The sequence below is a fragment of the Carassius auratus genome, chromosome 9, assembly GCF_003368295.1.
Source record: "Carassius auratus strain Wakin chromosome 9, ASM336829v1, whole genome shotgun sequence".
Taxonomy (NCBI): Eukaryota; Metazoa; Chordata; class Actinopteri; order Cypriniformes; family Cyprinidae; genus Carassius; species Carassius auratus.
In genome coordinates, this window is record NC_039251.1 from 34,260,016 (window position 1) to 34,272,456 (window position 12,441).

The 12,441-nt window shown below is 37.5% G+C and overlaps 1 protein-coding gene across 2 annotated transcripts in view; it reads left to right on the forward strand.

Annotated features, from left to right (window-relative positions):
- The window catches only part of LOC113109126 (serine/threonine-protein kinase tousled-like 1-B), a 56,450-nt gene that overhangs the window by 18,984 nt on the left and 25,025 nt on the right, over positions 1 to 12,441 (forward strand). For both annotated transcript variants that reach the window (XM_026272691.1, XM_026272692.1), the window contains 2 exons: positions 2,741 to 2,862; positions 5,800 to 5,871. In XM_026272691.1, the coding sequence (XP_026128476.1) occupies positions 2,746 to 2,862; positions 5,800 to 5,871 (189 nt within the window). In that variant the 5' untranslated portion in view covers positions 2,741 to 2,745. The remainder of the gene's footprint in view (positions 1 to 2,740; positions 2,863 to 5,799; positions 5,872 to 12,441) is intronic.

Genomic DNA, 12,441 nt, shown 5'->3' on the forward strand with positions numbered 1-12,441 from the left:
CACCATCCATTTGTATTGACTAGAGTCCCTGTGTAATGTCTTGAAGCCTATATATACATTTTACTAAAGCATAAAATACAGGCTGATGACTCATGTGAATGCCAAAAAAGCAGGACCTCAGTTTTTAATAGCACATGCTTATTCTGCTTAACACAATTCTCTCACGTGGTTGTGCAGCCGACAATTGCGCATTTAAGATACTATTCCATCAAAACATGGCAGAGAGGGCTAACTTGGTGGCGAAGCCAAATGTCACGTCGCCTATATGGGCACATTTAGGCTTTGAACCTGATGAAAAAGGAGTTCCAGGCAATTTTAATGAGCCCATTTGTAGAATTTGCTACAAAAAGATTCCGGGTATCACGTTCAAATACGTCAAACCTGATGACGCATCTTACAATACCGTCTTTTTTTTTTTTTAAGTACTTATAAATATTATTTTTATTTACTTATAAATATTATTTATATTTATCTTATTTGTAAGTAAAAAACAACCACAATATTGTGAGCAGCGACACTTTGTTAAATTAAATAGCATTCGTTAAATTATAGCCCTGAACCACACTGAGACCAAAGCGCACACGAGATATAGGCTAAATAAATATAAATATGTAAAAATATATAATATAAATAATATTTATATATATTATAGATTTTTAAATATTTATATTAATTAAGCCTATATGTCTACATATTTATATTACTCTTTATGCCTTCGTTAAATAGCCTTCATTAACCACTGAGACAAAAAAGCGCACACGTAATATCTATATAAATATTAAAATAGAAAGAAAAAATGTCTGCCGTTTTGATGGAAAAATACAGTGCACCCTCAACTCAACAGCTATTGGCAAAGACCGCGTTTGTCGACCCTAGGTATAAGGATATTGACATTTCTGACGAGGTGAAGGATGAGCTCATGGAGGAGATGATGAATGTCCCCGCCCGAAAATAGGCTATATGACCATTTGCGCTACAAGCATTCCCTCAGAACGTGTGTTCAGTGCTGCGGGTAACGTCGTTATGTCTTTCAGGGCTTCCCTTAAACCTGACAAAGTGAACATGCTAGTTTTTCTAGCAAAAAATATGAAGGCTGGGATGTAAACCATAGCGCATTTCGTTTTGCCAGCACTTTTTTTTCAGACATAATTTCTGTTCTAAATGTTCTTATTCTAAATGTGAAATAATAAATGTTAAATAAACGTGTTCCTTATGCTCAATTGCCTTAGCCTCTGTGTGCGCAAAAGTCGTTATAGTTTAAGTGACTGTTTGATGACAACGACTGTAGCCTTATCTGAAGGTAAAAATATGGAAAATAAACATGCAAATTAATATCTATTACGGATCAATACGATAAATAAAAATGTGTTTTTGTCTTTATGATGCTCTATCTTCAGATCTCTGTTGTGAATTGCGATCAGATCTGATATCGCCCCCCAAAAATATGAAGGCTCGCCTAAGCAGAATTTTTATTTCAGACATCATTCCATTTCTGTTCTAAATGCTCATGTTCTAAATGTAAAAAAAAAAAAGTGAAAAACCTGTTCCTTATATTCGTTTGCCTCCCGTGTGTGTGCGAAAGTGAAAGTCCATCGTTCACGGTGGCGTGGGGTGGGGTGGGGTTTGCGGCTTGCGGTTTTTTTAAAAGGAATTTATTGCTTTTCAACCGCGGTAAGAAAAATTCAATACCGTCCCAGGCCTAGCTCCGGGATGAGCTTCGAAGAACCAAACGATCCAAGATCACCCCAAATCGTCAACATTCAAATCCCGCTAACTGAGTTAGCGACGTACGAAGAACAGGCCCCAGGTGCTTTATTTATGGGGAGTAGAATTATTTATTTATTTCAATGAATGTAATAGATTAGATATCATAATATTTAGGCTATAATATTATAAATCAGGTTGGTTTGTATTGGGCACGTAATATGTAAATTATATCCGTGCGGCCCGCGAGACTTGCACTTGGACCAAAAAAGGTTGAGAACCACTGCATTACTGTGTACAAAAAAATCGTAATCTCGCAATCAAGCCGTTTTTATCTTAAGTGAATGCAAACAGATGTGAAAGAAAATGCACGTGTACAGTATGTTTAGATTTGTGTGCGTTCTGTGTTAAAGAGACAGCAGCCTAATAAACAAGCTGCCTGTCATTAATGTTAATCAAAGAACAAAAGAAAATCATTCACTGATCTTGACTCAATACATTTAATAACTTTAATGAATCTATATTTCAATCATGAAAAGAAAATGCAGTGCTTTAAAATTTTTAAGTACAGTTTCTGTACCTGAAATTTTGTTCAGTTTATTTATGCTATTGCTACTTGATTTGTTTGTTCCCATTTTATTACTGACTGTTTATTGTCTTTACCATTTTAATATTTGAAGTCTAGTTGTTTTTAGTGGTATTTTGGTGAAAATCAAAGGCAAACTCTTGCAGTGTTCTGTAGGCTGCTGATTTTATCACTAACATTCAAACGATGCATAACCCTAGTGAAGGATAACACTGGATGTTTTCGTGTCTCTGATTGTTTCACCTGTTTGTGATCTAGTTTTGAGTACTGTGTAAGCTCTGGGGAGTGTTGTACCTGTGATTGTGAGCACATGACCCAGGAGACTGTTAGATATAACACAGTGCATGTTATTTTTTTCTGTCCTGTCTACCTATATAAAGAGAGTACAAACAAAGCACTTTTCAAGGCTGAAACACTTCTAGACCTATATGTGTATGTGTTATCACTCAGGTGCTATGGAGGAGCTGCACAGTCTGGACCCGCGCCGGCAGGAGTTGCTGGAGGCCAGATTTCTGGGCGGAGTCAGTGGAAACACAGCGGGCAGCACTGGCAGCGCTAGCGGAGGAACCAAAGTTAGTGGCTGAGTTTATCATCCAACTGTTACTGCTAACACACAAGCTTGCAAACAGTAGTAGTGGCAGGAGGTAGCATTTTTGTATGAAGAACTTCTGTGGCTTTCAAGATGCCATTACGCCTTGCCTATGATGTTGAACAATTTCAAGCAAGGTTTAGAGCTAATCGAGCACATATTTATTGACTGTAATGCTTATTTCTTGCTAGGAATAGTCCCTAGGAAAAAGGTTACTTTTTATACATTGACTTTTTTCAACTGATTGTTCAGACACCTATTCTTTTCACTAAACTGGCGACTGTTGGGATATTATAGGTGAAAAAGTATACGTACATCCAGGCTGCTTTCTTTTATATTATTATTATTATTATTATTATTATTATTATTATTATTATTATTATTACTACTACTACTAAATAAAAATATAAATTGTACTTAATCAAAACTATTCCTTTTCAATTTATCCCTGTAAAGCAAAAAATTATATATTATAGATAGATGGATATATAGATAGTAGGGGTGTAACGGTTCACAAAATTCACGGTTCGGTTCGATACGATACACTGATGTCACGGTTCGGTTCGGTTCGGTACGTTTTAGATACAGCAAAATGTAAAAACATCTCAACTTTTCAGAATGCCGCAAGCACACCGCGGGTCATGTGACAAGAACTAACCAATCAGCTTCATCCTTTCCCATAACAACGTTGAAAACTCAGCCAAGATGAAGGAACAGCTGATCATAGTTGTATATGGATTGCAATTTTGAAATAAATTTAGTAGCAGAGCTACTGCAAGCGATTTTTAGAGCTGCAAATCCATTTATCCTTTGCTTAAATTTCCGCGTCTCATGGAGAGAGCACGTCATTGTTGCTTAGCAAAGACAGACGCCTCATGAGCGCTTCTGCCCGAGCGCTTTGGAAAGGAGGAGAAAGACGTGCTTAGCGTTTTCCACGCGTTTTAGGCGCGATATGTGAACGGCCCCTAAGGCGCTCGCTCACTCAGCACGCGCTGAAGGCTCATTGCAAAATGTCTAATGCATTTAACAGACCAGAAATATAAGATCCTAAAATAACCAACAGGTCTGGTGTTTGGGTGCACTTTGGATTCCCTGTAAGCTATAATACTGGTGTCTAAATGCTGCAGGCATAGTTTGTTGCGTGCATGTTTCTCCTTTTTTTCGTCTTTTCCCAGATACTGACACAATAAGGTGATGTCGGCGTAAATGAGTTGACATGTTTCAAGTATTCCCGCTGGTGTTTTTTTTTTTTTTTTTTTGAAGCAATGAAGCAACCGCGCGAAGCCCTCACTATATAGGATTTTAGAAAGAATGCAGAGCACTAGTGTAGTGTGCAAACTTACCACAGTGTGGATTTCAGAAAGTGTGCAAAGACTTCACGTGCACACTTACCATAACATGGATTTACAAATAATGTTCTAAGGAGGGGCTCTCATGTCACTCTGATCGAGCAGCTCATAGATGGAATCATGCATCTCAAACAATATGTTTGAGAGTCATCTTCTTTTTCTAGTCTGTTAAACGCATTGGCCATTTTGCAACGAGCCTTCAGCGCGTACTGAGTGAGCGAGCGCCTGACTGAGTCATAACATAACATAAACATAAGTTGGTGTTTTTTTCTTCTTCGGGAGTGTCAGGGGCGTTGCCTGTTACGTCGTTTGGGTTATTGGGCTACCTTGTTGAACGCATATCATTATATTTCTCTTTTTTTTTTCAAATATAATTAATTAGTCCAACGAACCGTTCGGTATACATAATGCGTACCGCGTACCGAACCGAAAGCGTCGTACCGAACGGTTCAATACGAATACGCGTATCGTTACACCCCTAATAGATAGATATTGAAATAATTAGGTATGCACCAAATGTTCGGCAACTAAAATTATTTGGCCAAAAATAGTGAAAAAAAAAAAAAACTTTTTTGGTTATGTTCTATTAAATAAAATAAAAAAAGACAATAATATTAATAATTATATCAATACAATATTACATTATAGCACTATTATTTAATTTATTATTGCATTCACACAGTGTTCAAATTGGGATCTGTAATATTTTCTAATGTTTTAAAAGATGTCTTCTCTGCTCAGCAAGGCTGCTTTTATTTGTACAGTAAAAGATACATGATTGATTCAATAAGGGAGTCTCAAAAAATGGCCAAAAAATATTATTTTACTAACTTTTATTAATTTAATTTAAATGGCTATTTAATTTATGCAATTGTGAAACAAACGTGAAAAACCATGTTCGGTATTCAACCTTTAGTCCAGTGTTTCACTTTGTTTGGCTTCGGCCAAGAATTTTCATTGCGCTGCATCCCTAGAACTAATTATATTGTGTATATAATTAAAATTATCAACTGTTTGCATTTCAGATATACAATTACACATTTAATCTTAATTTCTAGATTTTCAAATGTAAACTATCAAATTTTTAATCTGGTGGAAAACAGGGAGCCCTTAAAAGAACACAGTGCTGTGCTTCACTCTAAAACACACTGAACAAACATTTAATCAGTGAAATTGCATACATTTGCATGTTTATTCATTTATTTTTTTTGTGCAGCCCTAATAGGATGTTACACAAACTTGGGCTTCTTGCCTCCGGATGCTGCTTGATTTAATTTTGTTTAAAACACAGCCAGTTTCATGGCAGAGGCTCAAAGTCTTCCTACTTTTGAAGAAATTAGTGTTTTCTGAAAGGGACGACATTGTGACCGTGAGGTTCATGTCAGGTTACAGTGGGCATCATATTGAAACATGCAATTCTCTGTTGTTGTGTAATGTTGCCTTGCTTATACAACTGTCCTCTCCTTGAAGTTGTCAAATAATTAATTCATAACACCTGCTGCATGAATACCTCATATTCATCTGCCTGGCTCATCTGCATCGACTCATGGAAATGTGTTTCTCCTTTGCAGACCTTGACAAACAACGAATGTTCCAATCACAGTTTTGGTAGCTTAGGCTCCTCCAGTGATAAAGAGTCAGAGGTGAGTTTAATTCTGTATGATCGTACGAACACCTTTAAACCATATACCTGTTACATATTGTGATTTGTTTTTAAACAGAGTATTCAGTGGGAAATAATCTCATCATGATTTATAACATTGATTAATTGCAGTTAGCAACTGATTGATATCGCCATGATTAATCAGTTGATATTTAATCACCTGAAGATTTACAACAGCTTAATTTATTGGCCAATAAGCATTTCATTCATCTTCAAAACAAAAAAAAGAAGATATTTTATAGAAATTTACGTCCCTCCACTAAAAGTCCTTTTTTGGCCTTTATTCACGTATAAAGCTTGATAAACCCATATACACAGAGCATATCAAATATAGATGTCAAATGGATGTTCAAACAGCCTTGTTTCAGTCAGGTCTCTGTTAGGTACATATCGTTTTCATTTATGATGTCTCCATGAACTTTTTAAAGGAGTCAACTGAAAAAACAAAATTCAAGTGATCTTTTGACATATAAGAGATCATTGTACCTTAAAATCATCCTGTAAGTTTCAGAACTCAAAACTCAGTTGTTAGTCTTAAAACTTTGGTGTTAGCTTGTAAGCATTTTTGAGTATGAAGGCAGTCTGCCAAAATATCAACCTTGAGAATGTACAACTCTATGATGTAATAGTGTGGATAAGCACTTCCTCCACAGATCAATGTTTGCTTCTACTTCACTACCTGTTTAGCTCCGCCCACCGTCTCTACATCACTGCCTGTTTAGCTCCACCCACCGTTTCTACATCACTGCCTGTTTAGCTCCACCCACTGATTCTGCATCACTGTCTGTTAAGCCCCACCCAACGATTCTCACATGTAACCAACCGATAATGTTGGCTCTGAAGAAAATAAGATGCTGTGCAGTGAAAAGTTGTGGAAAAACAACTTGCGTTGCCAAAGTTAGGAAAGAGTGAATGTTTTTAATGAAGATCCAGACCCCATCAGTAAGAACTTGGTCCTTTGTTCCCTTAATTTTACTGATTTTAAGAAAGATTGAAAATAAAAGACAGTGCTGTTTAGTGTTGCACGGTGCACCGATACTTCAAAAGTATCGCGATTCTCAGAAATTAAAAAACGTCACGATTCCTAAATTTATTAGTATCAATACTTCAAAGAATGACTGTGTTCTAGATTTGTAAGAGACGTATTTCATGTTGGTGTGTGCGACGCACGCTTCCAGTGCCTCCCTATGGACGTCTGTGTGTTTTCTCCTCATGCAAGCTGCAAAAAAAGCACTACAGAGATGGCTGCATTAGTGGCTTTACTAAACTGATTTGTCTTTACTAAAATGTGTGCATAATCATATTAAATAGTTTAAGTTGTTCAGATGAACGAAGCACGAGGTTTCATATATAATATCCACATTAATCGGGGATTAAACGTGGAGTTTAACGTGTTCTGTATGCTAAATATGAAGACAAGTGTAACTGCACAGAACCTATAGCTGCCCTTTGTATCTGCTGATTGCTGATCGAGATTTACATTCTTGGCTCACTGACCCTGTATACGCATTAATTTCGTTCATAAACAAGATGTCATTTCATTCAACTCATTCACGAATGAGAAGATCTCTCGATCTCGTTCAGTGAAGGGCAGATTCGTTCACTACATTCAACAAATCACATGCTCTGTCACATCTTGAGTAACACTTTGACAGGATGAAACGGTTCACAGAGCTGTTCACGAGCTGCGCATGCGCTACTAATAGTGCCGCACTCGCGCGCTGCTGTGGAGGGAAGAACTTCAGTGAACGAGAAATATTTGGAATATATATTTTCATATTTTATTAGGTTTTTTGATAAGGTTAAAGTACGAGGGTCTAAGTATCAACGTATCTTCCGTGATGTCCCCGATGTGCGGGTCGGGGTGGGTAAAGAAATCTTACTTTATTTGCGGTCTGGGACGGGCCAAATAATTTCATAAAAGCGGGACCCGCAGGTTGGAAGAAAAAAACCCGACCCGCGCATCACTAGGCTGCATTTGCGAGCACAAGTGATACTGTGGCCACCGGTCCACAACTGTAGAAAAAGATGACGCTCAATAAAGCTCACTGGAGTTTTCTCCACTGAAAGAAAATGTTGCACAACTGAAAGAATAAGTTCCAATATCTGAGATATTGCTGCTAAATTTTATTTGCTTTTTTTTTTCTTGAATGCCATTGCTTAAATTGATATTATTTGTCTTTTGACATTTAATCTTCTGAGTTCAGAAACATTGTTTTATATAATCACTGTTCATATTTTTATTCAAAGTTCAGAATCAAGATAAATTTATTACTCTTATGTTTCTTATGATAACTGAGATAATGCTGCTAAATGTATTCTTTCTTTACCTTGAATGTCATTGCTCTAATTTATTTTTTATTTCATATTTTGTTCAAAAGTTTAATATATCTGCTGTTCATTTATTAGTGTGTTATATGATTAGAATGTTGTCCCGGTTTTAAAATAAAGCACCGCAATGATATTTGAGAGTATTTTCCCTTTTCAGGAAAAGTTTAGAAAAAGCAATTCTTGACTAGGTATCAGTATCGAAACAATAATTTTGGTATCGTGACAACACTAGTGCTGTGCAACTATATTTGATCCGAATGTAATGTTTTTAACTGTTTTCATTACATGGTCACTATTGCTTTCTCTAATTACAAATCTTTGATATGTATTGAGTAATGGATTTATGACCTAAATGACCATCTATGAGGAATGTAAGCTGTCAAACATACACAAGTGTTAGCCATTGTAGCAGTGGGCATTTACTTCAGAGTCTACAATCCTCCACGCCATTTCAAACAGAGCGATCTGATGAGGGGCTCAAAAACAGGACAAAAAATAGCTTATTACTTCTATATGATGATGTTTTTTTATGTAAAAAATCTTGATAACATAAGTGGACCTTAGAGAACAGTACAAAATAAAAAACAAAGGAAGTTCAATGTTTGTTGATCTTATTAAAAATAGTAATGCATTGAAATTATTAAGTCTCAAATAAGTTTTATTTAAACATTTACACTGTACATAAAACTTGTGAAAACATGTAATATAGCAAAATATTTAGAAAAATGCTACTCTCTAATGAGCTATGGACTTTGAATAACTTTGACTGACTAATTAAAATATCTAAATTTGTGTTTCAAAGATAAACAGAAGTCTTATGGGTTTGGTACAACATGAGGGCCTGGTCAGAATATATTGATTTCGTTATATCTTTTATTAGTTCATTTTGAGTAAGCATTTGTGCTAAACATATGACCACATCTTTTATTCTTGGTAATTCTCTGAGAAATATCCATTCTGTGTTGAATTTGCATGTCCTCGTCAAACACTTCAGAAAATACAAATTCAAAATACATTCACACAAAAGATTGGCTTTCTTCATTTATTGAGCGCATTTAGATGCACATTAAGCCTGTTATGCTTAAGCCGAAATGTGTGTGGTCATGTAAATCATTTTCTTTTATCGGAGTAAGGCCATAAATGGCATAAGCATAAACCGGTTGACACAGGTAGTTCTTTTGCTTCTCAATGTAAATGCATTAACCTACTTTCTGTCTGCTTATTGAAGTTGCACGTGTAATACGTAGCAGGGGCACATCGTTAGTGCAGATTTATGCACATCTAGACAGAGCAAACGTTTTGAATAAAAAAAAAAAAAGAAGGAAAAGTTACAAAAGCAGACTTGATAAAATACATAAGTTTTCCTGATGAAAGCTTTAACATCACAAACTATGATGTACTCTGAGTGAGATATGCAAATTGTAATCTTTTGACGTCACTAAAGGGAAATAACAATAAAAATAACTGTTGTACACGGAAGCAGCTCCCGGGCAGATGACATACGAGGTCGGCTTTGCCCATGCGCTGCTCAGGAACGTTAACGCAGAAGTGCAGGGGAGAGCTCAAAACAAAACAACGTTCACAAATTACAAGTACAAAATGAGGATTTGTAAAGAATAATGTCGGAGGATTTTGATATAGGCCAGGACTAGACTTGTTCAGACAATCGCTCGGTATCTCACTATTAAAAACCCCCCAGGTGTGATAGACTATGGAAGCATCAATTACACCACATCTGTCCGAAGAACGGACCAATCACAGCTCATGACAATGAGCCCACCCCCTCCCTATATATATATGTGGTGTAATTGATGTCTGTGATCCCTGAAAACAGCAATCTTGTTCTCTTACCCATGAAGACTTTCCTTCAGCACCTGTTCTGCGCTGCTTCAATTCACAAACGAACTGTCAAGATAGATGTTGCCGAACGCAGTGCAGTTAAAATCCGTTGTGCGCACTTCACCTCACTGCACGCGTCACACGTATCAGGAGTCCTGAATGTATTGGTGAAATCTCTTGTCAAGGGGCAACCCGTTATATGTAGTATGGGAGTTCCACCCACAGGTGTTGGATTAGATTTGGGGGATGTACAGCAAGGCTGACGCAAGTTGTCTGATTTATTTCTCTCTCAGGGACGAAAATGTGCCTTTTGGGTGTGTATTTCACCCACACCCGGAATGAGTTGATCTTTTGGGTCTGGCTGGTGAAGGGTTAAATTTATACGCACTCGGGCTTCTGCAGGAGGTTCTAAACACTATCAAGAGCACTAGAGCGCCATCAGCGCACTCACTGCATGGCCTTAAATGGTGTCTTTGAGGAACGGTGTACTCGTAAAGGAGTTATTCTTTTTTAAGCAGTTTTGCTTTTTACAAAGCTTAATGAACAATGGGAGAGCGTTTTCTGTTATTAAAGTTTACCTGGCTGCTATTTTGGTGTGTCATGTAAGCTTCAAAAGAGTCTCAGTTGGACGGCACCCTCTTATATGCCATTTTTTGAAGGGGGTGAAGCTTTTGAGATGAGTATTTAAGTATCTGGTTCCATCATGGGACTTGTCCGTGGTTCTGAATGCTTTTACTGGGGTCCCATTTGAATCTCTGGAGAGTGCTGATATTAAGTTCCTATCTTTAAACAGTCTTACTACTTGCCTTAGTCTCAGCTAAGCTAGTGTGTGAGTTACATGCTTTGTCGGTCCATGGGGCATGTCTGGATGACAGCAAGGTTACTTTGCTGCATAACCAGGCTTTCATTCCCAAAGTCAGTGATTCAGATTATATATTTTAACTTCTCTGCTTTGGAGTTGCGTTTCTTTTACCCCCTCCTTTTCTTCTTCAGAGGAGTGGAAATTGCACACTTTGCATTACACTATTATGTAAACGGGACACGATCATTCAGGAATAATGATCAGTAATTAATTTCATGGGCCACTCAATGTAAGGGTAAGCCGATCTCTTCACAGTGCCTTTCCCATCGGATGGTGGAGGTGATTGAATTGGCCTATAGATCTATGGGTCTTCATTTCGCATCAGTCTTAAAGGCTCATTCAACAAGGGGTATGGCTACCATGTGGGCATTGTTCAAGCTGGGTTTTCCCTCATACATTTATCAGATTTTAACATCTGCATGTCACTACACCTCCTATGGCTCATGTAGTTCTCAATGTTGGCTCTTTGGAGAAGTGAAAGGTTATCTTTAGTTCTTGCCAAGTCAAGTGACCTTTATTTATATAGCACTTTAAACAAAATACATTGCGTCAAAGCAACTGAACAACATTCATTAGGAAAACAGTGTGTCAATAATGAAAAATGATAGTTAAAGGCAGTTCATCATTGAATTCAGTGATGTCATCTCTGTTCAGTTTAAATAGTGTCTGTGCATTTATTTGCAATCAAATCAACGATATCGGTGTAGATGAAGTGACACCAACTAAGCAAGCCAGAGGGGATGGCGGCAAGGAACCAAAACTCCATTGGTGACAGAATGGAGGAAAAAATCTTTGAGAAACCAGGCTCAGTTGGGGGGCCAGTTCTCCTCTGACCAGACGAAACTAGCAATTTAATTCCAGGCTGCAGCAAATTCAGATTATGAAGAAGAATCATCTGTTTCCTATGGTCTTGTCCTGGTGGTCGTCTGAGACAAGGTCTTTACAGGGGATCTGTATCTGGGGCTTGGTTGTCCTGGACTCAACTGTCTTTCAGGGATGTAGAGGTCCTTTTTAGGTGCCGATCCACCATCTGGTGTGGATACGTACTGGATCCGGGCGACTGCAGTGACCCTCTGATCTGGATACAGACTGGATCTGGTGGCTACGGTGACCTCGGAATAAGAGAGAAACAGACTAATATTAGCGTAGATGCCATTCTTCTAATGATGTAGCAAGTACATCGGGTGTTATGGGAAGTGTTCCCGGTTCCGGTTTACCTAATTAATGCAGCCTAAAAATCCTTTAACGGATTTGGATATTAGAAGCATATCAGTATGTTATGTGTAAGCCAGGTTAAAGAGATGGGTCTTTAATCTAGATTTAAACTGCAAGAGTGTGTCTGCCTCCCGAAAAATGTTAGGTAGGTTATTCCAGAGTTAAGACACCAGACAGGAAAAGGATCTGCCGCCCGCAGTTGATTTTGATATTCTAGGTATTATCAAATTGCCTGAGTTTTGAGAACGTAGCAGACGTAGAGGATTATAATGTAAAAGAAGCTCATTCAAATACTGAGGTGCT